A 22,929-nucleotide genomic window follows, 5' to 3' on the forward strand; every position below is an offset into this window, starting at 1 on the left:
TCCCCACCCCAGGAGAGACGCATCCGTAGTCAGCACTTTTTGTGGCTCAGGAATTTGGAAAGGGCGTCCCAGAGTCAAATTGGACCAAATTGTCCACCAATACAGGGATTCGAGAAAACTCATGGACAGGTGGATCACGTCTTCTAGATCCCCAGCAGCCTGAAACCACTGGGAAGCTAGGGTCCATTGAGCAGGTCTCATGTGAAGGCGGGCCATGGGAGTCACATGAACTGTGGAGGCCATGTGGCCCAGCAATCTCAACATCTGCCGAGCTGTGATCTGCTGGGACGCTCGCACCCGCGAGACGAAGGACAAGAAGTTGTTGGCTCTCGCCTCTGGGAGATAGACACGAGCCGTCCGAGAATCCAGCAGAGCTCCTATGAATTCGAGTCTCTGCAGTGGGAGAAGATGGGACTTTGGATAATTTATCACAAACCCCAGTAGCTCCAGGAGGCGAATAGTCATCTGCATGGACTGTAGAGCTCCTGCTTCGGATGTGTTCTTCACCAGCCAATCGTCGAGATAAGGGAACACATGCACCCCCAGTCTGTGAAGTGCCGCTGCTACTACAGCCAAGCACTTCGTGAACACTCTGGGCGCAGAGGTGAGCCCAAAGGGTAGCACACAGTACTGGAAGTGACGTGTGCCTAGCTGAAATCGCAGATACTGTCTGTGAGCTGGCAGTATCGGGATGTGCGTGTAGGCGTCCTTCAAGTCCAGAGAGCATAGCCAATCGTTTTCCTGAATCATGGGGAGAAGGGTGCCCAGGGAAAGCATCCTGAACTTTTCCTTGACCAGATATTTGTTCAGGGCCCTTAGGTCTAGGATGGGACGCATCCCCCCTGTTTTCTTTTCCACAAGGAAGTACCTGGAATAGAATCCCAGCCCTTCCTGCCCAGATGGCACGGGCTCGACCGCATTGGCGCTGAGAAGGGCGGAGAGTTCCTCTGCAAGTACCTGCTTGTGTTGGAAGCTGTAAGACTGAGCTCCCGGTGGACAATTTGGAGGTTTGGAGGCCAAATTGAGGGTGTATCCTTGCCGGACTATTTGAAGAACCCACTGATCGGAGGTTATGAGAGGCCACCTTTGGTGAAAAACTTTCAACCTCCCTCCGACCGGCAGGTCGCCCGGCACTGACACTTGGATGTCGGCTATGCTCTGCTGGAGCCAGTCAAAAGCTCGTCCCTTGCTTTTGCTGGGGAGCCCAGGGGCCTTGCTGAGGCGCACGCTGCTGACAAGAGCGAGCGCGCTGGGGCTTAGCCTGGACCGCAGGCTGTCGAGAAGGAGGACTGTACCTACGCTTACCAGAAGAGTAGGGAACAGTCTTCCTTCCCCCATAAAAACGTCTACCTGTAGAGGTAGAGGCTGAAGGCTGCCGGCGGGAGAACTTGTCGAAAGCGGTATCCCGCTGGTGGAGCTGCTCTACCACCTGTTCGACCTTCTCTCCAAAAATATCATCCGAACGGCAAGGCGAGTCCGCAATCCGCTGCTGGATCCTATTCTCCAGGTCGGAGGCATGCAGCCATGAGAGCCTGCGCATCACCACACCTTGAGCAGCGGCCCTGGATGCAACATCAAAGGTGTCGTACACCCCTCTGGCCAGGAATTTTCTGCACGCCTTCAGCTGCCTGACCACCTCCTGAAATGGCTTGGCTTGCTCAGGAGGGAGCTTATCCGCCAAGCCCGCCAGCTGCCGCACATTATTCCGCATATGTATGCTCGTGTAGAGCTGGTAGGACTGGATTTTGGCCACGAGCATAGAAGAATGGTAGGCCTTCCTCCCAAAGGAGTCTAAGGTTCTAGAGTCCTTGCCCGGGGGTGCCGAAGCATGCTCCCTAGAACTCTTAGCCTTCTTTAGGGCCAAATCCACAACTCCAGAGTCGTGAGGCAACTGAGTGCGCATCAACTCTGGGTCCCCATGGATCCGGTACTGGGACTCGATCTTCTTGGGAATGTGGGGATTACTTAATGGCTTGGTCCAGTTCGCCAGCAATGTCTTTTTGAGGACATGATGCATGGGTACTGTGGATGCTTCCTTAGGTGGAGAAGGATAGTCCAGGAGCACAAACATTTCAGCCCTGGGCTCGTCCTCCACAACCACCGGGAAGGGGATGGCCGTAGACATCTCCCGGACAAAGGCCGCAAAAGACAGACTCTCGGGAGGAGAAAGCTGCCTTTCAGGGGAGGGAGTGGGATCAGAAGGAAGGCCCTCAGACTCCTCGTCAGAGAAATATCTGATGTCCTCCTCCTCCTCCCACGAGGCCTCACCATCGGTATCAGACAAGTTCATGAACCTGTGTCTGAAGCCGTGCCCAGCTCGACTCCGTGGAAACACGGCCACGGTGGGAGCGTCGAGAGGTAGACTCCCTCGCCAGCACCGGCAAAGCTCCCTCCGCTGACGTCGTCGGGGAGCCTTCCTGGGAGGCGACCGCAGTCGGTACCGCACGCGGCATCGATGTCGGAGACCTCACCCCGGGCAAGGGGCCAGCCGGCGCCTCACTCGACGGTACCGGTGGCACAAGCACCCCCGGTACCGGAGGGGAAGGGCGCAACAGCTCTCCCAGGATCTCTGGGAGAACGGCCCGGAGACTCTCGTGCAGAGCGGCTGTGGAGAAAGACGTGGAAGCCGATGCAGGAGTCGATGTCAGAGTCTGTTCCGGGCGTGGAGGCTGTTCCGGGCTGTCCATAGTGGAGCGCATCGACACCTCTTGAACAGAGGGTGAGCGGTCCTCTCGGTGCCGATGCCTACTGGGTGCCGACTCCCTCGGCGACCCAGAGCTCTCGGTGCCGATACGGGAAGGGGACCGGTGTCGATGCTTCTTCGACTTTTTGGAACGAAGCATGTCCCCGGAGCTTCCCGGCACCGACGAGGAGGACGTAGAATCCAGCCGTCGCTTCCTCGGGGCCGAGGCCGAAGGTCGGTCTCGGGGGGGGGCTGTACCGCAGGAGCCCTCAGGGTAGGGGGAGACCCACCCGAAGGCTCACCGCCACCAGCAGGGGAATGGACAGCCCTCACCTGCACTCCAGTTGAAGCACCATCGTCCAACGACATCAGCAGAAGTGGAGGTCCTGGTACCACCGACGCCGACGCAGCCTTCCGATGTCTCAGCCCCGATGCAGAGGGTCGATGCCCTCGATGCAGTCGCGGTCGAGGACGAAGGTCTGGACGCTGTCGACGTCGATGCACTCGATACTCCCGGTGCCGATGCCGACGAAGAACCCGAGAACAAAACGTTCCACTGGGCCAATCTCGCTGAGTCCGCTTTTGTAAAAGGGTGCACAGACTACAGGCCTGCGGGTGGTGCCCAGCCCCCAGACACTGAAGACACGACGCGTGCCTGTCAGTGAGCGAGATTACCCGGGCGCACTTCTTGAAGCCGCTGGGAGACTTCGATGACATGGGCGGAAAAATCACGGCGGCGAGATTGCGTAAGGCACCAAAAAGAGGGGGAGAAAAAATTCGACCCGAGGCCTCAAAAGGGCCTACCCCGAAGACGAAAAGAAACTTACCGGGGCAAAAACTGAAAATAGAGGAAAGGGAAAAAGACCGAAAAGGTCGTCTTCCGAAATCCTTTTTTTTTTTTTTTTTCTGTAGCGAAAAGTCAAAAGAGATGCGCGAGGTCAACTTAAGGGGCGCGAACGGCGTAACACGACCGTACCGAGCGCAGACAAAAGAAGACTGGCCGGCACGAGCCGGTTTCAGGCGGGAAGACGGCCGCGCATGCGCGGTGCGCATGGGCGCGCGAGGGCTAGCAAAGGCTTTTGCTAGTGAAGATTCCGATTGGAGGGGCTGCCGTGGACGTCACCCATCAGTGAGAACAAGCAGCCTGCTTGTCCTCGGAGAATGTGAAGAAAAGTAGAGTGATGTAATAGGGGTACAGAAATCCAAAGGAACTCTATGTGATAGGAGATGACAGGCTGATGTGCACAGACCTGGAAAGGGGGTTGGGGGACAGTGTCTGATGATTTTATGGTGGAGAAATGAAGTGATAAAGTGGTGGCCAAAGCAGAAGGATGTTTGGCTGCACAGAGGGGCATAACCAGCAGAAAGGAGGTGGTGATAATGCTCCTGTACAAGTCATTAGTGAGACTGCACATGGAGTTCAATTTTGAAGGCCATATCTTGCCAAAGACTTAAAAAGACTCAAAGTTGTTCAGAGGAAAAGGACTAAAATGTGCCAGAAGACATACGAGACTTGAATATGTATACCCTGGAGGAAAGGAAAGATATGATTCAGCCATTTAAATACTTGAAAGCAATGACTGAACAAACAAACATTTTTCAAAAATGGGGAGGCTTCACAACTAGAGGACATATATGATGCTGTAAGGAGATAAACAAAAGCAACAACAGGAAATACTTTTTCAGAGAGAGGGTGGTGGATGCCTGAAATGCTCTTCTAATAGAGGTGATGGGGAAAATTACTGAAAATTTATAAAGGATTGGGATAAACGCAGAGGATCCTTGGATGGTAAAAGGATGAGTTTAAAGCAAAACAAATGATACACAGACAGAGAGAGAGAGAGAGAGAGAGAGAGAGAGAGAGAGAGAGAGCGAGCTTAGAGGGAGTAACCTGCAAAGTGCAGAAGCACAACCCTAACAAGGGGGATGGGGGGATAACCTGCGAAGAGAGGCCACCTTTCTGAGCAGACTGGATGGACCATGTTGGTCTTTACCTGCTGTCATTTACTGCATTACTACAGCAACAACAGTGGTGTGCTGTGATGGGGAAAGCATGTGGAGAATGTCTCATTAAAGTTTCTATGGTGAATCATTTTTCTCATAAAATTTATTAGGACCTTTTTTGGGAAAGTTACTTCTTTGAAACCCTTGGTCTGATCTGGTCCATTTTTGGCCCTAATGTGTCTTTTTATTGGGGTTTTTCCCCCTTATGCCACATTTGATCCTGTTTTATTACATTTTAAGTTATTTTGCTTCCAGACAGATGTATAGACAATCTCAACTCTTTATGTATAATTTATTTCCAACTTCCACTGGGCTGAAAAGAATAAACATGGCAGAATAGGCAAAAGTTTAAAACTTGGGTGCAATATCAAACTCATCTCAATTTATAAAGAAAAATAAGAATCTCAAAAACACTTACTATCTCTGTATCCGAGACACAATGGTGTTGAAAGCAGCCTGAATATCAGCAGGGGAACAAGTGCCAACCAAAGGTAGATTATGTTTTTGCAAAATATCAGAGAGAAACTTGGGAAAAACAATAGAAAAACAGAGGTTGTCAATTAGCATAACCAGTAATTTATCTTCTCTCTAAATCTAGCACTCCAATTGCAGTAACTATTGCATAAGACAGAAGAGTTACAAAATATTTAAGACAATTATCATTGAAACTGCAAATAATACAATACAAATATGCTCATAAAAGGCTGAGTACTTATCCAGGAGACTTATGCATTTGTTTAAAGTGCATACCTCTCTAAAGCGAGGGTGGACAAACTTTTTGGTCTCAAGAACATACTGGGGGACAAGGCTGGAATGGAGGTCTGACGGTAGTCTAACAAGCTGAGGAAGGGCAGTCCAATCCCATTCCCTTTTCCCCAGAACCTAGTACTTTGTCAGCTGGACCCCCACTTTCCTTTCTCAACACCCAACCCCAGCATCCTCCAACCTGCCTTGTTAAGGCTTTCCCTTCCTTCTCTGCACTGGCCATGTCAGGCTTCTCCAACATGGCACCTGATTCCTTTCTGGTCATGCAGAAGTGGCTCTTTATGTTGCCCTACTGACATTATTGATGGCATCTCAATGCATCATGAAAAGTGGACACTAGAGGCTTCATTGGTATCATTAATAGATTAGGTCTGGACACGCAATTTACAGTGAGCCAGAACAAAGGGAATATTAAGTGGCTGCATGGAAATTAAAAGTGACTGAAAGCCATAGATGCACACTCCTATTCTAAGGTCATGCTACCTACAACATACCTACAGAAAGCCTTACTAAAGCTCTCATGAAACAGTATTTTTTGTCGGGTTGTACATTATTAAACATTTTAATCGCATGAGTAATTGCATAAAACATCTCCTTCACATTTCCTCTTGTACTGTGCAAAATATAGAGGGGCACATGTAAATTCTCAAAACTGATATTTCAATTACTAAATTGAAAATTATTTTTCTTCCTTTGTAGTCTAGTGATTTTATTTCTCTTATCTTGTTCCTTGTCTCTGCTTCCTTCTGTTAAGAACATAAGAATAGCCATACTGCACCAGACCAATAGTCCATCTAGCCCAGTATCCTGTTTCCAACAGTGGCCAATCCAGGTCAATCACTTGGCAGAAACCCAAATAGTGGCAACATTCCATGCTACCAATCCCATGGTAAGCAGTGGCTTCCCCCATGTCCATCACAATAACAGACTATGGACTTTTCCTCCAGGAATTGTCCAAACATTTTTTAAACCCAGCTTATTTAGAGGGTCTCCGGTCCATTCACTATTTTTTTCTTTACTCCTTTCTTCTTCACTTCCTGCCCAATATCCATCTTTCATGTTCAACTTTCTTCCATTTTTCTGCCTCCTCAAATCTATCTAGTTTCCATCTCTTCCCTTCCCCTCCCCTCCATCCATGGGAGGCATTTCTTTCCTTCCATGTGCTTTCCCCTCTCTCTTCCTTTCCCCTCCTTTCCATTCATGTTCTGCATCTCCCTTCTTTCTTTCTTCCATCCCCTATTTCTAGTTATCTGTCCCTCTCAACACCATGCACTCTAGCATCTTTCTCTTCCTCCCAGTGGTGTACCAAGGAGGGGGGGCGGTCCGCCCCGGGTGGACGCCGCTGGGGGGGTGCCACGCGCCTGTCGGCTTTGCTCGTTCCCTGCTCCCTCTGCCCCGGAACAGGTTTTCCTGTTCCGGGGCAGAGGGAGCAGGGAACGAGCAAAGACGACAGGCGTGCGGCGGCACCCCCCCCCCCCCCCCAAGCAGGTAAAAATGCGCCCGGGGGGGGGGGTGTCCTTTTGCCAGGGGTGGGGGGGGGGCGCATCACCTGGGGGGGGGGGGGCGCATCGGCGATCCGCCCCGGGTGTCAGCCACCCTAGGAACACCACTGCTTCCTCCTTCTTCCATAGGTCCCAGCATCAGTGCCTGCCTCTGGTCTCCTCTCCCCTCTTCCCACACCCCAGCATCTTTCAATCCTTCCCTCCCATGGCCCTCCAAACTTGCCTTTATGTCTGACTGCATTAAAGACACACTGCTTCTGGCCAGCTCAGGGCTGTAGCGTTCCACCTGCCAGAAACACGAAGTTCCATCAGAGGTGGTGGGATGCTAGAGAGATGGCTTTGGGCTGGCCAAAAGTCTGTCTTTAGCACTGCTGACCTTAAAGGCAAGTTTGGAGGGCTGAGAGAGGGAGGGAGATTGAAAGATGTCAGAACGCTCACAAGTGGAGAGAGGAGGAAGGAACAGAGGTGCCAGGAGGAAGAGAGATATGCCAGACCACTGAAGAGGGAGATAAAGATGTCAGATTTGTAGGACAAGGAGCAGGGAGCCTAATGTGTTAATCGCATTAAGCTTTAAAGTGAGTTAAAATTTTAATGTGTTAATCATGTTAACACATTAAATGTGCAGCCCTGTTTTTTTTTTTAACTTGGTATTTTTTTCCTGGGCTCTGGTACCATAAGCCTTTATTCACAAACACCTGGGGATTTCTCCTCTATTATATGCTCTCTCCCACTCCTATCCCTATCACTTACCTCAACTGGTCAATACACCTGTCCTAGGCTGGGGCCATATATCAGGGCTTGCTCCAGAAACTGCATTATGAGCCCTGAATGTGGCCACTAGGTGTCACCTTTCAAGCAGTGATCAAACTAGAGACCCTCTGCATAACATTGTGTAGGACTGTTAAAGCGAATGCTACATACCTGTAGAAGGTATTCTCCGAGGACAGCAGGCTGATTGTTCTCACTGATGGGTGACGTCCACGGCAGCCCCCTCCAATCGGAATCTTCACTAGCAAAGGCCTTTGCTAGTCCTCGCACGCCCATGCGCACCGCACATGCACGACCGCCTTCCCACCCGAACCGGCTTGTGTTCGTCAGTCCCGTATATAGCAAGACAAAGACAAGGGAAGACACAACTCCAAAGGGGAGGCGGGCGGGTTTGTGAGAACAATCAGCCTGCTGTCCTCGGAGAATACCTTCTACAGGTATGAAGCATTGGCTTTCTCAGAGGACAAGCAGGCTGCTTGTTCTCACTGATGGGGTATCCCTAGCCCCCAGGCTCACTCAAAACAACAAACAAGGTCAATTGGGCCTCGCAACGGCGAGGACATAACTGAGATTGACCTAACAACTTATCCAACTAACAGAGAGTGTAGCCTGGAACAGAATAAACATGGGCCTAGGGGGGTGGAGTTGGATTCTAAACCCCAAACAGATTCTGAAGCACTGACTGCCCGAACCGACTGTCGCGTCGGGTATTCTGCTGCAGGCAGTAATGAGATGAGAATGTGTGGACAGATGACCACGTCGCAGCCTTGCAAATCTCTTCAATAGTGGCTGACTTCAAGTGGGCCACTGAGGCTGCCATGGCTCTAACACTATGAGCCGTGACATGACCCTCAAGAGCCAGCCCAGCCTGGGCGTAAGTGAAGGAAATGCAATCTGCTAGCCAATTGGAAATGGTGCGTTTCCCCACAGCCACTCCCCTCCTGTTGGGATCAAAAGAAACAAACAATTGGGCGGACTGTCTGTTGGGCTGTGTCCGCTCCAGATAGAAGGCCAATGCTCTTTTGCAGTCCAATGTGTGCAGCTGACGTTCAGCAGGGCAGGAATGCGGACGGGGAAAGAATGTTGGCAAGACAAAAGCAAACCTCTCATGAAGCGAACAACTAAAGGCTGTCCTGAGATCGGCTTACCTTCCACACGGTAATGGTATGCACTGATTGCGCTAAGGTGAACCCTTACAGAGTTGGTCTTGAGACCAGACTCAGACAAGTGTAGAAGGTATTCAAGCAGGGTCTGTGTTGGACAGGAGCGAGGATCTAAGGCCTTGCTGTCACACCAGACGGCAAACCTCCTCCATGAAAAGAAGTAACTCCTCTTAGTGGAATCTTTTCTGGAAGCAAGCAAGACACGGGAGACACCCTCTGACAGACCCAAAGAGGCAAAGTCTACGCTCTCAACATCCAGGCCGTGAGAGCCAGAGACTGGAGGTTGGGATGCAAAAGCGCCCCTTCGTTCTGTGTGATGAGGGTCGGAAAACACTCCAATCTCCACTGTTCTTTGGAGGACAACTCCAGAAGGAGAGGGAACCAGATCTGACGCGGCCAAAAAGGAGCAATCAGAATCATGGTGCCTCGGTCTTGCTTGAGTTTCAACAAAGTCTTCCCCACCAGAGGTATGGGAGGATAAGCATTCAGCAGGCCCTCCCCCCAATCCAGGAGGAAGGCATCCGATGCCAGTCGGCCGTGGGCCTGAAGTCTGGAACAGAACTGAGGGACCTTGTGGTTGGCTCGAGATGCAAAGAGATCTACCAAGAGGGTGCCCCACACCTGGAAGATCCGGCGCACTACTCGGGAGTTGAGCGACCACTCGTGAGGTTGCATAATCCTGCTCAACCTGTCGGCCAGACTGTTGTTTACGCCTGCCAGATATGTGGCTTGGAGCAACATGCCGTAACGGCGAGCCCACAGCCACATGCTGACAGCTTCCTGACACAGGGGGCGAGATCCGGTGCCCCCCTGCTTGTTGATGAAATACATGGCAACCTGGTTGTCTGTCTGAATTTGGATAATTTGGTGGGACAGCCGATCTCTGAAAGCCTTCAGAGCGTTCCAGACCGCTCGTAACTCCAGGAGATTGATCTGTAGATCGCGTTCCTGGAGGGACCAGCTTCCCTGGGTGTGAAGCCCATCGACATGAGCTCCCCACCCCAGGAGAGACGCATTCGTAGTCAGCACCTTTTGTGGCTGAGGAATTTGGAAAGGGCGTCCCAGAGTCAAATTGAACCAAATCATCCACCAGTACAGGGATTTGAGAAAACTCGTGGACAGGTGGATCGCGTCTTCTAGATCCCCAGCAGCCTGAAACCACAGGGAAGCTAGGGTCCATTGAGCAGATTGCATGTGAAGACGAGCCATGGGAGTCACATGAACTGTGGAGGCCATGTGGCCAAGCAATCTCAACATCTGCCGAGCTGTGATCTGCTGGGACGCTAGTACCCGGGAGACGAGGGACAGCAGATTGTTGGCCTTGTCTCCGGAAGATAGGCACGAGCCGTCCGAGAATCCAGCAGAGCTCCTATGAATTCGAGTCTCTGTACTGGGAGAAGATGGGACTTTGGGTAATTTATCACAAACCCCAGCAGCTCCAGGAGGCGAATAGTCATCTGCATGGACTGTAGAGCTCCTGCCTCGGAATTGTTCTTCACCAGCCAATCGTCGAGATAAGGGAACACTTGCACTCCCAGCCTGCGAAGCGCTGCTGCTACTACAGCCAGGCACTTCGTGAACACTCTGGGCGCAGAGGCGAGCCCAAAGGGTAGCACACAGTAATGGAAGTGACGTGTGCCCAGACGAAATCGCAGATCCTGACTGTGAGCTGGCAATATCGGGATGTGCGTGTAGGCGTCCTTCAAGTCCAGAGAGCATAGCCAATCGTTTTCCTGAATCATGGGAAGAAGGGTGCCCAGGGAAAGCATCCTGAACTTTTCCTTGACCAGATATTTGTTCAGGGCCCTTAGGTCTAGGATGGGACGCATCCCCCCTGTTTTCTTTTCCACAAGGAAGTACCTGGAATAGAATCCCAGCCCTTCTTGCCCGGATGGCACGGGCTCGACCGCATTGGCGCTGAGAAGGGCGGAGAGTTCCTCTGCAAGTACCTGCTTGTGCTGGAAGCTGTAGGACTGAGCTCCTGGTGGGCAATTTGGAGGCTTCGAGGTCAAATTGAGGGTGTACCCTTGTCGAACTATTTGAAGAACCCAACGGTCGGAGGTTACAAGAGGCCACCTTTGGTGAAAAACTTTCAACCTCCCCCCGACCGGCATATCGCCCGGCACAGACATGTTGATGTCGGCTATGCTCTGCTGGAGCCAGTCAAAAGCTCGTCCCTTGCTTTTGCTGGGGAGCCATGGGGCCTTGCTGAGCCACACGTTGCTGACGAGAGCGAGCGCGCTGGGGCTTAGCCTGGGCCGCAGGCTGGCAAGAGGGAGGATTGTATCTACGCTTACCAGAAGAGTAGGGAACAGCCCTCCTTCCCCCATAAAAACGTCTACCTGATGAGATAGATGCTGAAGGCTGCCGGCGGGAGAATTTGTCGAAAGTGTTATCCCGCTGGTGGAGCTGTTCTACCACCTGTTCGACCTTTTCTCCCAAAATGTTGTCCGCTCGGCACGGGGAGTCCACAATCCGCTGCTGGATCCTATTCGCCAGGTCGGAGGCACGCAGCCATGAGAGTCTGCGCATCACCACACCTTGAGCAGCAGCCCTGGATGCAACATCAAAGGTATCATATACCCCTCTGGCCAGGAATTTTCTGCACGCCTTCAGCTGCCTGACCACCTCCTGAAACGGCTTGGCTTGCTCAGAAGGGAGCTTGTCCACCAAGCCCGCCAACTGTCGCACATTGTTCGGCATATGGATGCTCGTGTAGAGCTGGTAGGACTGAATCTTGGCCACGAGCATAGAGGAATGATAGGCCTTCCTCCCAAAGGAGTCTAAGGTTCTGGAGTCTCTACCCGGGGGCGCCGAAGCATGCTCTCTAGAACTTTTAGCCTTCTTTAGGACCAGATCCATCACACCAGAGTCGTGAGGCAACTGAGTGCGCATCAGCTCTGGGTCCCCATGGATCCGATACTGGGATTCGATCTTCTTGGGAATGTGGGGATTAGTTAATGGCTTGGTCCAGTTCGCCAGCAATGTCTTTTTTAGGACATGATGCATGGGTACTGTGGACGCTTCCTTAGGTGGAGAAGGATAGTCCAAGAGCTCAAACATCTCAGCCCTGGACTCATCCTCCACGACCGCCGGGAAGAGGATGGCCTTAGACATCTCCCAGACAAAGGCCGCGAAAGACAGACTCTCGGGAGGAGAAAGCTGCCTTTCAGGGGAGGGAGTGGGGTCAGAAGAGAAATATCTGATGTCCTCCTCCTCCTCCCACGAGGCCTCACCATCGGTATCAGACAAGATCACGGACTTGCGTCTGAAGCAGTGCCCGACTCGACTCCGTGGGAACACGGCCACGGTAGGAGCGTCGAGAGGTGGACTCCCTCGCCAGCAATGGCGAAGCTCCCTCCGCCGACGTCGTCAGGGAGTCTGCCTGGGAGGCGGCCGTAGCCGGTACCGCAAGCAGTACCGATACCAGAGACCTCACCTCGGGCAAAGGGCCAGCCATCGCCTCACCCGATGGTACCGGTGGCGTAAGCACCCCCAGTACCGGAGAAGGGTGCAACAGCTCTCCCAGAATCTCTGGAAGAACGGCCTGGAGACTCTCATGCAGAGCGGCTGTGGAGAAAGACTGAGAAGCCGATGCAGGCGTCGAGGTCAGAGTCTGTTCCGGGCTTGGAGGCAGTTCCGGGCTGTCCAAGGGGGAGCGCATCGACACCTCCTGAATAGAGGGTGAGCGGTCCTCCCAGTGCCGATGCCTACTGGGTGCCGACTCCCTCGGCGACCCAGAGCTCTCGGTACCGAGACGGGAAGGAGACCGGTGTCGATGCTTCTTTGACTTCTTCAAGCGAAGCATGTCACCGGAGCTTCCCGGTACCGACGAGGAAGACGTAGAATCCAACCGTCTCTTCCTCGGGGCCGAGGCCGAAGAAGGTCGATCTTGGGGGGGGGGGGGGGGGGGGGGCTGTACCGCAGGAGCCCTCAGGGCAGGAGGAGACCCACCCGAAGGCTCACCGCCACCAGACAGGGGAATGGACAGCCCTCACCTGCACTCCAGACGAAGCACCACCGTCCGACGACATCAGCAATAGCGGAGGTCCCGGTACCACCGACGTCGACGCAGCCTTTCGATGTCTCTGTACCGACGATCCAGGAGGTAGAAGCCTCGATGCAGTTGATGCCGATGCAGAGGTCGAAGACTTCGATGCTGTCGACGTCGATGCACTTGACGAATCCCGTGCTGTCGTCGTCGAAGAGCCCGAGAACAACGCGTTCCACTGGGCCAATCTCGCTACCTGAGTCCTCTTTTTCAAAAGAGCACAAAGACTGCAGGCCTGCGGGCGGTGCCCAGCCCCCAGACACTGAAGACACGAAGCGTGCCTATCAGTGAGCAAAATTACCCGGGCGCACTGGGTGCACTTCTTGAAGCCGCTGGAAGACTTCGATGACATGGGCGGAAAAATCACGCAGGCGAAATCAAAATTCGCGATGATGACGAAAGGCACCAAAAAGAAGGGAGAAAAAACCCGTACCGAGGCCAAATAGGCCGGTCCCGAAAGCGAAAGGAAACTTATGCGGGGAAAAAGCTGGAAACACGGGAAAGGGGTAAAAACCGGATCGGTCTCTTTTTTTTAAGCGAAAATCGCAAAGACGCGCGAGGTCAACTTGAGGGGTACGAAATGGCGGCAAAACACGACCGTCCCGAGCGCGGACAAAAGAAGACTGACGAACACGAGCCGGTGCGGGCGGGAAGACGGTCACGCATGCGCGGTGCGCGAGGGCTAGCAAAGGCCTTTGCTAGTGAAGATTCCGATTGGAGGGGGCTGCCGTGGACGTCACCCATCAGTGAGAACAAGCAGCCTGCTTGTTCTCGGAGAATAAGCAATTATGATGGTCCAGAAATCAGTATCTCTAATTGCTATTTCACAAGTGTTTAGAAAAAAATACATAAAAATTCCGAGGTCTAATGGATGACATTGGTTGCTGTTATACTAGAGAAAAAATGATTCTCATTCTAAACCATAGAACAGCCAAAAGTTTCTTTGATTGTACCAAACCTCTAAAAGGAGGAATGAAAGCAGTGCGGGCATATAATAGATTACATTGTTTCAGTGCAGACCAGGAACGAGTGTTCTGAATCTTGTGAGCTGATTTGGATTTTTGATTTACCCCGTTTACTAAGCTGTGCTAGTTGCTGCCGCACAACATTGCCGACACAGTACATTCAAAGTGAATGGGCTGTGTCAGCATTAGCGAATGACAGCTGCTAGTGTGGTTTAGTAAACAGAGGAGTTAATTATGTGTTTTTCAAATTCTAGCTCAAGGCAAATTAAAATCAAGTACAGAGCTATCTCTCTGCTCAAGAGGCTTACAATTTAAGTTGTACCTGAGGCAACAAAAATGGAAGTACCTTCATTGGGAGATGTGAGACTTGAACCCGGGTATATTGCTAAGGAGAAGCATAGTATTCTGCTGCAACCACCTAACCTGCAAATCTATCTTACACTGAGCAGAAGTGGCATCAATAGGAAGCAATCTTGGATGTGATTTGCTAGGACAATTTGACATACCTGACCCTGCCAGTCTGAAGTATTGATAAGAATAATGTTTTCAGGTAGGTGGTCATCAGAAATCAGGATGTGGTTTAGCTGGTCATACACAGTTTTCCTGGGTATCTAAAAATCCCAATACAAATAGAAAAAAAATTGCTTTTAACAACTTAAGTCTGCCTAAAATCCAGGAAACCAAGTCAATAAAATGCAACAGAATTATCTACAAGCTAGCTGGTTCAAAGCTGATCTGACACTCAGGCTGTCTAGTTATGCAGAGTGGTCTGCAATGACTAGGATATTCTTGCCTCCACCTGTACCAAGGAAAACTAAGGACTCCTTTTACAAAGCAGCACTGCCAATTAGCAGCATGCTGAATGCAAAGAAGCCCATGTAATTCTCAAGGGCTTCTTTGCATTCAGCGCATGCTAATCAGTTGCACTGCATTGTAAAAGGAGTCCTAATTCTTTGTAACAGCTTGATTTACAAAATGTGCTTGCTTGCAATAGCAAACTGACATCTGTTAAATATGCTATAAGTTCCTTTGGAGATCAGTTTGTCATAACAGAGAATCTTTAGAAAAAAAAAGGATTGTTTAAAAAAGGGATAGTGACTATTATAAAGACAGATCTTTATTTTCTAAAAAATGGAACATAAAATTTGGGGTAGGTGCTACAATTTTGTTCAGACACAAAACATAATCATGCAGGGTCAAGCCAAAGGTCCACTAAGCCCAGTACCTTGTCACCAACAGCGGCCAATCCAGGCTGCAAGTACCTGGCATGATCCTAAAAAGTAGCTAGATTCCATGGTACTGGTACTGGCTGTCTCCAAATCTACCCTATCAGTATAGGAACTTGTTCAAACCTGATGATGCAGCCAGTACTACAGAAGTCATGAGGGAGCACCAGAGTGTGTCCCATTCTCTGAAAAGCATATTTAATTTGTTTTTCCTTTATTTTTTCATCATACTACAACAGGATAATGCAAAAGAACTAACAATGTAGGAAAAGAAAGAAAAAAAACAGAAAGGGAAATGGGATGGGACTTGACATACAGTCTCTGTGGTTAAAATCAAAGTGGTTTACATGTTACATACAAGTACTTATTTTGTACCTGGGGGCAAAGGAGGGTTAAGTGACACCCCAGAGTCACAAGGAGCTGCAGTAGGAAACTTAACCTGGTTCCCCTGGCTCTCAGGCCATTGCACTAATCATTAGGCTACTCCTCCACACCTTATATATTGGTGTCTATAAAGGCCCCATGGATAAGAACCCACCGGGGGGTGACGTGACATGCGGCTTTGATTGTATGCAAGTTCTTGTCACTGTAGTTTTGTTTTCCATATTTAATTTAATATCAGTGCTCACGTTCCATCCTTTCAATCTTCAGATAATACAGAGTGGTCACCTGCCCTCTTCTAGTGGTTCCAACTTCTAATGTCTCATATATTTTTAAATCTACTGAAAACAACAATATTCAGGCTTTTATTCAGTATGCAAAATCTGGACTAGCAATGAAACTACAGTGTAATAAATTTAAAACAAATAGGAGAAAATATTTCTTCACCCATTGCCGGAGAACGTGGTGAAGGCGGTTAGCTTGGCAGAGTTTAAAACGGGGTTAGACGGTTTCCTAAAGGACAAGTCCATAAACCGCTACTAAATGGACTTGGGAAAAATCCACAATTCCAGGAATAACATGTATAGAATGTTTGTACGTTTGGGAAGCTTGCCAGGTGCCCTTGGCCTGGATTGGCCACTGTCGTGGACAGGATGCTGGGCTCGATGGACCCTTGGTCTTTTCCCAGTGTGGCATTACTTATGTACTTAACTGAAATAATGATATTGCACCAAAGGTGGTATATATTGAAGGTTTTCCTGTATACAAGGGGGTGGAAAATACTCCTTACAGAGACAGCAGAAACAAGTAGTAATACTGCTCCAAAAACAAAGAAAGGGAATAGGAAATGGAGCTTGATGTTGAAAAACAGTAGGGGACTCCAAGCCTACACAAAGAGACGTTGAAAAGAGGGCTTTCACTGATGGGAACCCACTTGAGAGGACGAGAAAGAAAATCCATAGAGGAGAATTTCAAGCCTCAGAACCCCAAGCCTTGTTGAAATTCCAGAGGAAACCTCCAACCTATTTAATGAAAACCTGAATGAAGCAGAGATCGAAAGAAACACTTGATAAGAAATAAGCAACATTTTGTATTTTTATTATCTGTTTTATGTCACAGGTGTCCTTCTTCTGGAAAGGGAGGGTTTGCAAAGGAGCAAAGATCCTGGAGGGAGAGGACATCTCAGGATCATGGGAACAAGTGATGGGAGAGTCTTATTCCTCTGTCTGAAGATGAAGAGAATGGTGGGTGTATAAGGGGACCCTCCCATTAAGACACTCATGTGAACAGACAAGGAGATTGGATGGGGAAACCCTTTGAGGTCTAGGAAGGGACAAGTGTGAGCATGCATGAAAAACACTGGAGGATTAAAGCGGATTGTTGACTTAATAAATACACGGCTACCACACTCCTTGACTTAATAAAGAAATCCTATTATACAATACACTAGATATTATAAGTTCCCTGTGGATTACTCTAAAAGTTGAAAACAAAACCAGGAAGAGAACATCACTTGAAATCATAAAATAAACTAAATCGTCATATGCAATACATTAAATCAAAGTTTTTCCTGTCGAGAAATTTCTGAAACAGTACAGCTTCTTTCAAAAAGCCATATAATCATATGTGGAGTGCAACTGTAAATACGTGTAAAGTTGAAGTCCTCTTGTGATTTCCTGGACATGTTATTTATTACTATTTTAGCAAAGTGAGTTTTGTTGAATACATCTTTGGTGTGGTGTGATTGAGTGTTTTACACAACATGACAAGAAGAGGAATGCCTCCTTAGAGGGCCATAATCGAACGAGGCCGGCCATCTCCGGAGACAGCCCCGTAAAGTGGCGTCTCCAACCGTATTATCGAAAAAGATGGCCGGCCATCTTTCGTTTTGATAATACGGTCGGGGCCAGCCAACTCTCAACATTTGGGCCGGCCTTAGAGATCACCAGCGTTAGAGATGGCCACCATTGGTTTTCGCCGATACTGGAAACTCATGGCGGCCATCTCAAACCCAGCCAAATTCAAGGCACTTGGTCGTGGGAGGAGCCAGTATTTGTAGTGCACTGGTCCCCCTCACATGTCAGGACACCAACCGGGCACCCTAGGGGGCACTGCAGTGGACTTCAGAAATTGCTCCCAAGTGCATAGCTCCCTTACCTTGGGTGCTGAGCCCCCTAAAAAAACCCCAAATCCCACTGCCCACAACTGTACACCACTATCATAGCCCTGAGGGATGAAGGGGGGCACCTACATGTGGGTACAGTGGGTTTGGGGTTTTTTTTGGAGGGCTCCCATTTACCACCACAAGTGTAACAGGTAGAGGGGGGATGGGCCTGGGTCCGCCTGCCTGAAGTGCACTGCACCCACTAAAAACTGCTCCAGGGACCTGCATACTGCTGTCACGGAGCTGGGTATGACATTTGAGGTTGGCATAAAGGCTGGCAAAAAAATGTTTTGTTTTTTTTTTGGTGGGAGGGGGTTGGTGCCCACTGGGGGAGTAAGGGGAGGTGATCCCCCATTCCCTCCGGTGGTCATCTGATCAGTTGGGGCACCTTTTTGAGGCTTGGTTGTGAAGAAAAAGGGACCAAGTCAGCCAAATGCTCATCAGGGCTGGCTTTCTTTTTTCCATTATTGGCCGAAGTCGGCCATCTCTTAACCACGCCCCTGTCCCGCCTTTGGTACACTGACAAACACGCCCCCTTGAACTTTTGCCGGCTCCGTGACGGAAAGCAGTTGAAGCCGGCCAAAATTGGCTTTCGATTATAGCGACTTGGCCAGGTTTAGGAGATGGCCGGCCTTCTCGTTCGAAAATAAGCAGGCTGGCCTCCTGGATCCAACTCCGTCTCTGATCATAAGTACATAAGTATTACCATACTGGGACAGTCCGAAGGTCCATCAAGCCCAGCATCCTGTTTCCAACAGTGGCCAATCCAGGTTACAACCACCTGGCAAGATCCCAAAACAGTGCAATACATTTTATGCTGCTTATCCCAGAAATAAGCAGTGGATGTTCCCATTTTAATAACGGCTTATGAACTTTTCTTTTAGGAAGCTATCCAAACCTTTTTTAAACCCCGCTAAGTTAACTGCTTTTACTACTTCTCTGACACAGAATTACAGAGTTAAATTACACATTGAGTGAAGAAATATTTTCTCCAATTCGTTTTAAATTTACTACTTTGTAGCTTCATTGTGTGCCCCCTAGTCCTAGTATTTTTGGAAAGAGTAAACAAGCAATTCATGTCTACCCATTCCACTCCACTCATTATTTTATAGATCTCTATCATATCTCCCCCTTCAGCCGTCTTTTCTCCAAGCTGAAGAGCCCAAGCTGCTTTAGCCTTTCCTCATAGGGAAGTCGTCACACTCCCTTTATCATTTTTGTTACCTTTCTCTGTACCTTTTCTAATTCCACTATATCTTTTTTGAGATGTGGTGACCAGAATTGCACACAATATTCAAATTGTGGTCGCACCACGGAGCAATACAAAGACATTATAACATCCTCATTTTTGTTTTCCATTCCTTTCCTAATAATACCTAACATTCTATTTGTTTTCTTAGCCGTCGCACACTGAGCAGAGGGTTTCAACGTATCATCAACGATGACGTCTAGATCCCTTTCCTGGTCGGTAATTCCTAATTTGGAAGCTTGCATTTCATAGCTATAGTTCAGGTTCCTCTTTCCCACATGCATCACTTTTCACATTAAACATAATCTGCCAGCGATCCAAGATGGCGGCGCAACAAGTTGTGTGAAGAGACACTCTGAAACCTGACTTGGAAATACAAATTTTCCTGCGATAAAATGCCGCACACCAAAAGAAAGGGAGTGACGCGGATAGTTCCCCCACCTACCTCGACTCCCTCGACGACCCAAGAAGGCCTCGAACGTTTCTTCGCGCCAGTCTCCCAATCTATTGGAGGTATGGATCCCATAGAGGGGATCTCCAGGGAAGCGGGGACTCTGCTGGGAGAGGAAATATCTCTCTCTCCACCGTTAACTATGAAACCTCCGTGTCCGGCGTCAGTAGCGAAGCCCGATGAGAAGCGCTGCCCTACCGGAAGTGTTGCGGGCAAGGTTCCCAGTGCGGGTCGGGAGACGTTAGAGCAGACGCCGGGAGCAGAAGCAGGAGCCTCAGGACGAACGCAGGAGGTAAATCTAGCAATGATATGGACAATGCTGAATAAAATGGATGTGACGTTACAACAGACCTCAGGAGAAGTCAGCACTTTTGATAAAAAATTTCAAGATTTGAATTCAAAGATAGACCTGATTAAAGGGGAAATAGCTGAGAAAGTAACTGATCTTCAGCAGAAAGTAGATTCTATTCAAGAATTTAAAAGTGGAGTGATAAAAGATAATTTTGAGATTCGAAGAAGAGTGGAACAAATTGAAAATTTTAATAGAAGACTTAATTTGCGACTATTGAACTTTCCTCAACTCCCTGGGATTAACCCACATGACTTATTCAAAAAATACCTCAATGAAGTTTTGAAAATTCCCCTGACTGCAATACCGCCTGTAAACAAATTATATTATATTTCAGCTTCTAAAGGAGAATTGGGAAAAAAAACAAGATGTATCACACACTAATTTAGATCTTGATGATATATCAGCTATATTGGAACAAACTGTAGATGAGACTACGCAAAGGTCAACTTTGATTGCTTCCTTAATTTTTGAACAGGATTTGAATAATATTATGAAAATGTATTTTAGGAATTTACAAACCTGTTTTGGTGGAGTAAAGGTGCAGATTTTTCCTGACGTTACAAAATCAACCCAACAAAGAAGGAAAGCCTTCTTGGCATTAAAAAAAAGAACGCTTGAGATAGGAGGGATGTTTTTTCTTGCCTATCCTTGTAAATGTCTTGTTAGATTGGGCCAGGTTAAATACACCTTTTATTCACCAGATAGTCTAAAATCATTTCTTGATTCTAAACAACTGTAGTAGTTAGAATATTATGGGAGAACTTAAGCCGCCTTAGTTACTTTTGATTAAAGATTTGTAATAATTCTTCCCTAACTATGATCGCCCTTTTTTAATATAATGGGGTCTAAGAAAGCTTAATTAATCATGATTAAAAGAAGAAGTTTTATATTTAGGAAGTATGTTTCTATTTTCTTTGACGATTCACTTTTTGAATGTTGTTATTGTTTCCTAAATAACGTGTTATGGCTGTATTTCAAAACAAGTGTATCCTTGTTTAAATGAAAAATTAATAAACAAATTGAACTATAATCTGCCATTTAGAAGCTCAGTCTTCCAGTCTTGGAAGATCCTCTTGTAATTTTTCACATTCTTCTTGCGATTTAACAACTTTGAATAACTATGTCATCAGCAAACTTAACTCCCTCACTGGTTATTCCTATCTCTAGATCATTTCTAAATATGTTTAAAAAACAGCAATCCCAGCACAGACCCCTGGGGAACCCATTATCTACCCTTCTCCATTGATAATACTGACCATTTAACCCTACTCTGTTTTCTATCTTTTAACCAGATTTTAATCCACAATAGAACACTACCTCCTATCCCATGACTCTCCAATTTCCTCTGGAGTCTTTCATGGGGTACTTTGTCAAATGCCTTTTGGAAATCCAGATAAACAATAACCGACCGGTTCACCTTTAACCACGTTTGTTCACTCCTTTAAAGAAATGTAATAGGTGAGGCAAGATTTCCTGTCACTAAATCCATATTTGCTTTGTCTCATTAATCCATGCCTTTGAATAAGCTCTGTAATTTTGTTCTTTATAACAGTATAACATTTTGCCCGGCACCGATGTCAGGCTCACCGGTCTAATTTCCCAGATCACCTCTGGATCCTTTTTTAAAAATCGGTGTTACATTGGCCGCCCTCTAATCTTTTGGTACCATGTTTGATTTTAAAGATAAATTACAATAGTTCTGCAAGTTCATTTTTCAATTCTACCAGTACTCGGGGATGAATACCATCCGGTCCAGGTGATTTGATACTCTTCAATTTGTCAAACTGAACCATTACATCCTCCAGGTTTAGAGAGATTTCATTCAGTTCCTCTGACTCATCAGCTTTGAATACCATTTTTGGCACTGGTATCTCTCCCAAATTTTTCTTGGTGAAGACAGAAGCAAAGAATTCATTTAATCTCTCCACTATGGCTTTGTCTTCCCTGATTGCCCCTTTTACCCCTCGGTCTTCTTTAAGTCCAACTGCTTCTTTTGCCGGCTTCTTGCTTTTAGTATACCTAAAAAAAGTTTTACTATCCTGCTTATAATCGAACGAGAAAAACGCCCAAGTTCCGACCTAAATCGGGAGATGGACGTTTATCTCACAAAAACGAATAACGCGGTATAATCGAAAGCTGAACTTGGACGTTTTCAACTGCACTCCATCGCGGAAGCGTACAAAGTTGACGGGGGCGTGTCGGAGGCGTGGTGAAGGCGGGACTGGGGCATGGTTATCACCCGAACAGAGATGGGCGCCTTTCGCCGATAATGGAAAAAAAGTATGCGTTTGTAGCTAGAATTTAGGGCACTTTTCCTGGACCCTGTTTTTGCATGAATAAGGCCCCAAAAAGTGCCCTAAATGACCAGATTACCCCCAAAGGGAATCGGGGATGACCTCCCCTGACTCCCCCAGTGGTCACTAACCCCCTCCCACCACAAAAAATGATGTTTCACAACTTTTTATTTTCACCCTCAAATGTCATACCCACCTCCCTGGCAGCAGTATGCAGGTCCCTGGAGCAGTTGTTAGGGGGTGCAGTGGACTTCAGGCAGATGGACCCAGGCCCACCCCCCCCCCCTACCTGTTACAATTGTGCTGCTTAATGCTTAGTCGTCCAACCCCCCCCAAACCCACTGTACCCACATGTAGGTGCCCCCCCCTTCACCCCTTAGGGCTATAGTAATGGTGTAGACTTGTGGGCAGTTGGTTTTGAGGGGGATTTGGGGGGCTCAACACACAAGGGAAGGGTGCTATGCACCTGGGAGCTCTTTTACCTTTTTTTTTTGTTTTTGTAAAAGTGCCCCCTAGGGTGCCCGGTTGGTGTCCTGGCATGTAGGGGGACCAGCGCACTATGAATCCTGGCCCCTCCCACGAACAAATGCCTTGGATTTATTCGTTTTTGAGCTGGGCGCTTTCATTTTCTATTATCGCTGAAAAACAAAAACGCCCAGCTCACAAATTGTCGAATAAAACATGGACGTCTATTTTTTTCGAAAATACGGTTCGCTCCGCCCCTTCACGGACCCGTTCTCGGAGATAAACGCCCATGGAGATAGACGTTTTCGTTCGATTATGCCCCTCTATGTGTTTTTGCCTCCAACACAATCTTTTTTCAAAGTCCCTCATTGCCTTCTTTATCATCACTTTGCATTTGACTTGCCATTCCTTATGATGTTTCTTATTATTTTCAGTCAAATCCTTCT

General features: G+C 48.4%; 1 protein-coding gene across 1 annotated transcript in view; it reads right to left on the reverse strand.

Moving 5' to 3' along the window:
• The window catches only part of PACS2 (phosphofurin acidic cluster sorting protein 2), a 550,048-nt gene that overhangs the window by 99,934 nt on the left and 427,185 nt on the right, over positions 1-22,929 (reverse strand). The window contains exons 14-15 of the mRNA XM_030213995.1: positions 14,408-14,512; positions 5,106-5,212 (exon numbers count right to left, since the gene is read on the reverse strand). Of these exons, the coding sequence (XP_030069855.1) occupies positions 5,106-5,212; positions 14,408-14,512 (212 nt within the window). The remainder of the gene's footprint in view (positions 1-5,105; positions 5,213-14,407; positions 14,513-22,929) is intronic.

Source organism: Microcaecilia unicolor, chromosome 9, assembly GCF_901765095.1.
Source record: "Microcaecilia unicolor chromosome 9, aMicUni1.1, whole genome shotgun sequence".
Classification (NCBI taxonomy): Eukaryota; Metazoa; Chordata; class Amphibia; order Gymnophiona; family Siphonopidae; genus Microcaecilia; species Microcaecilia unicolor.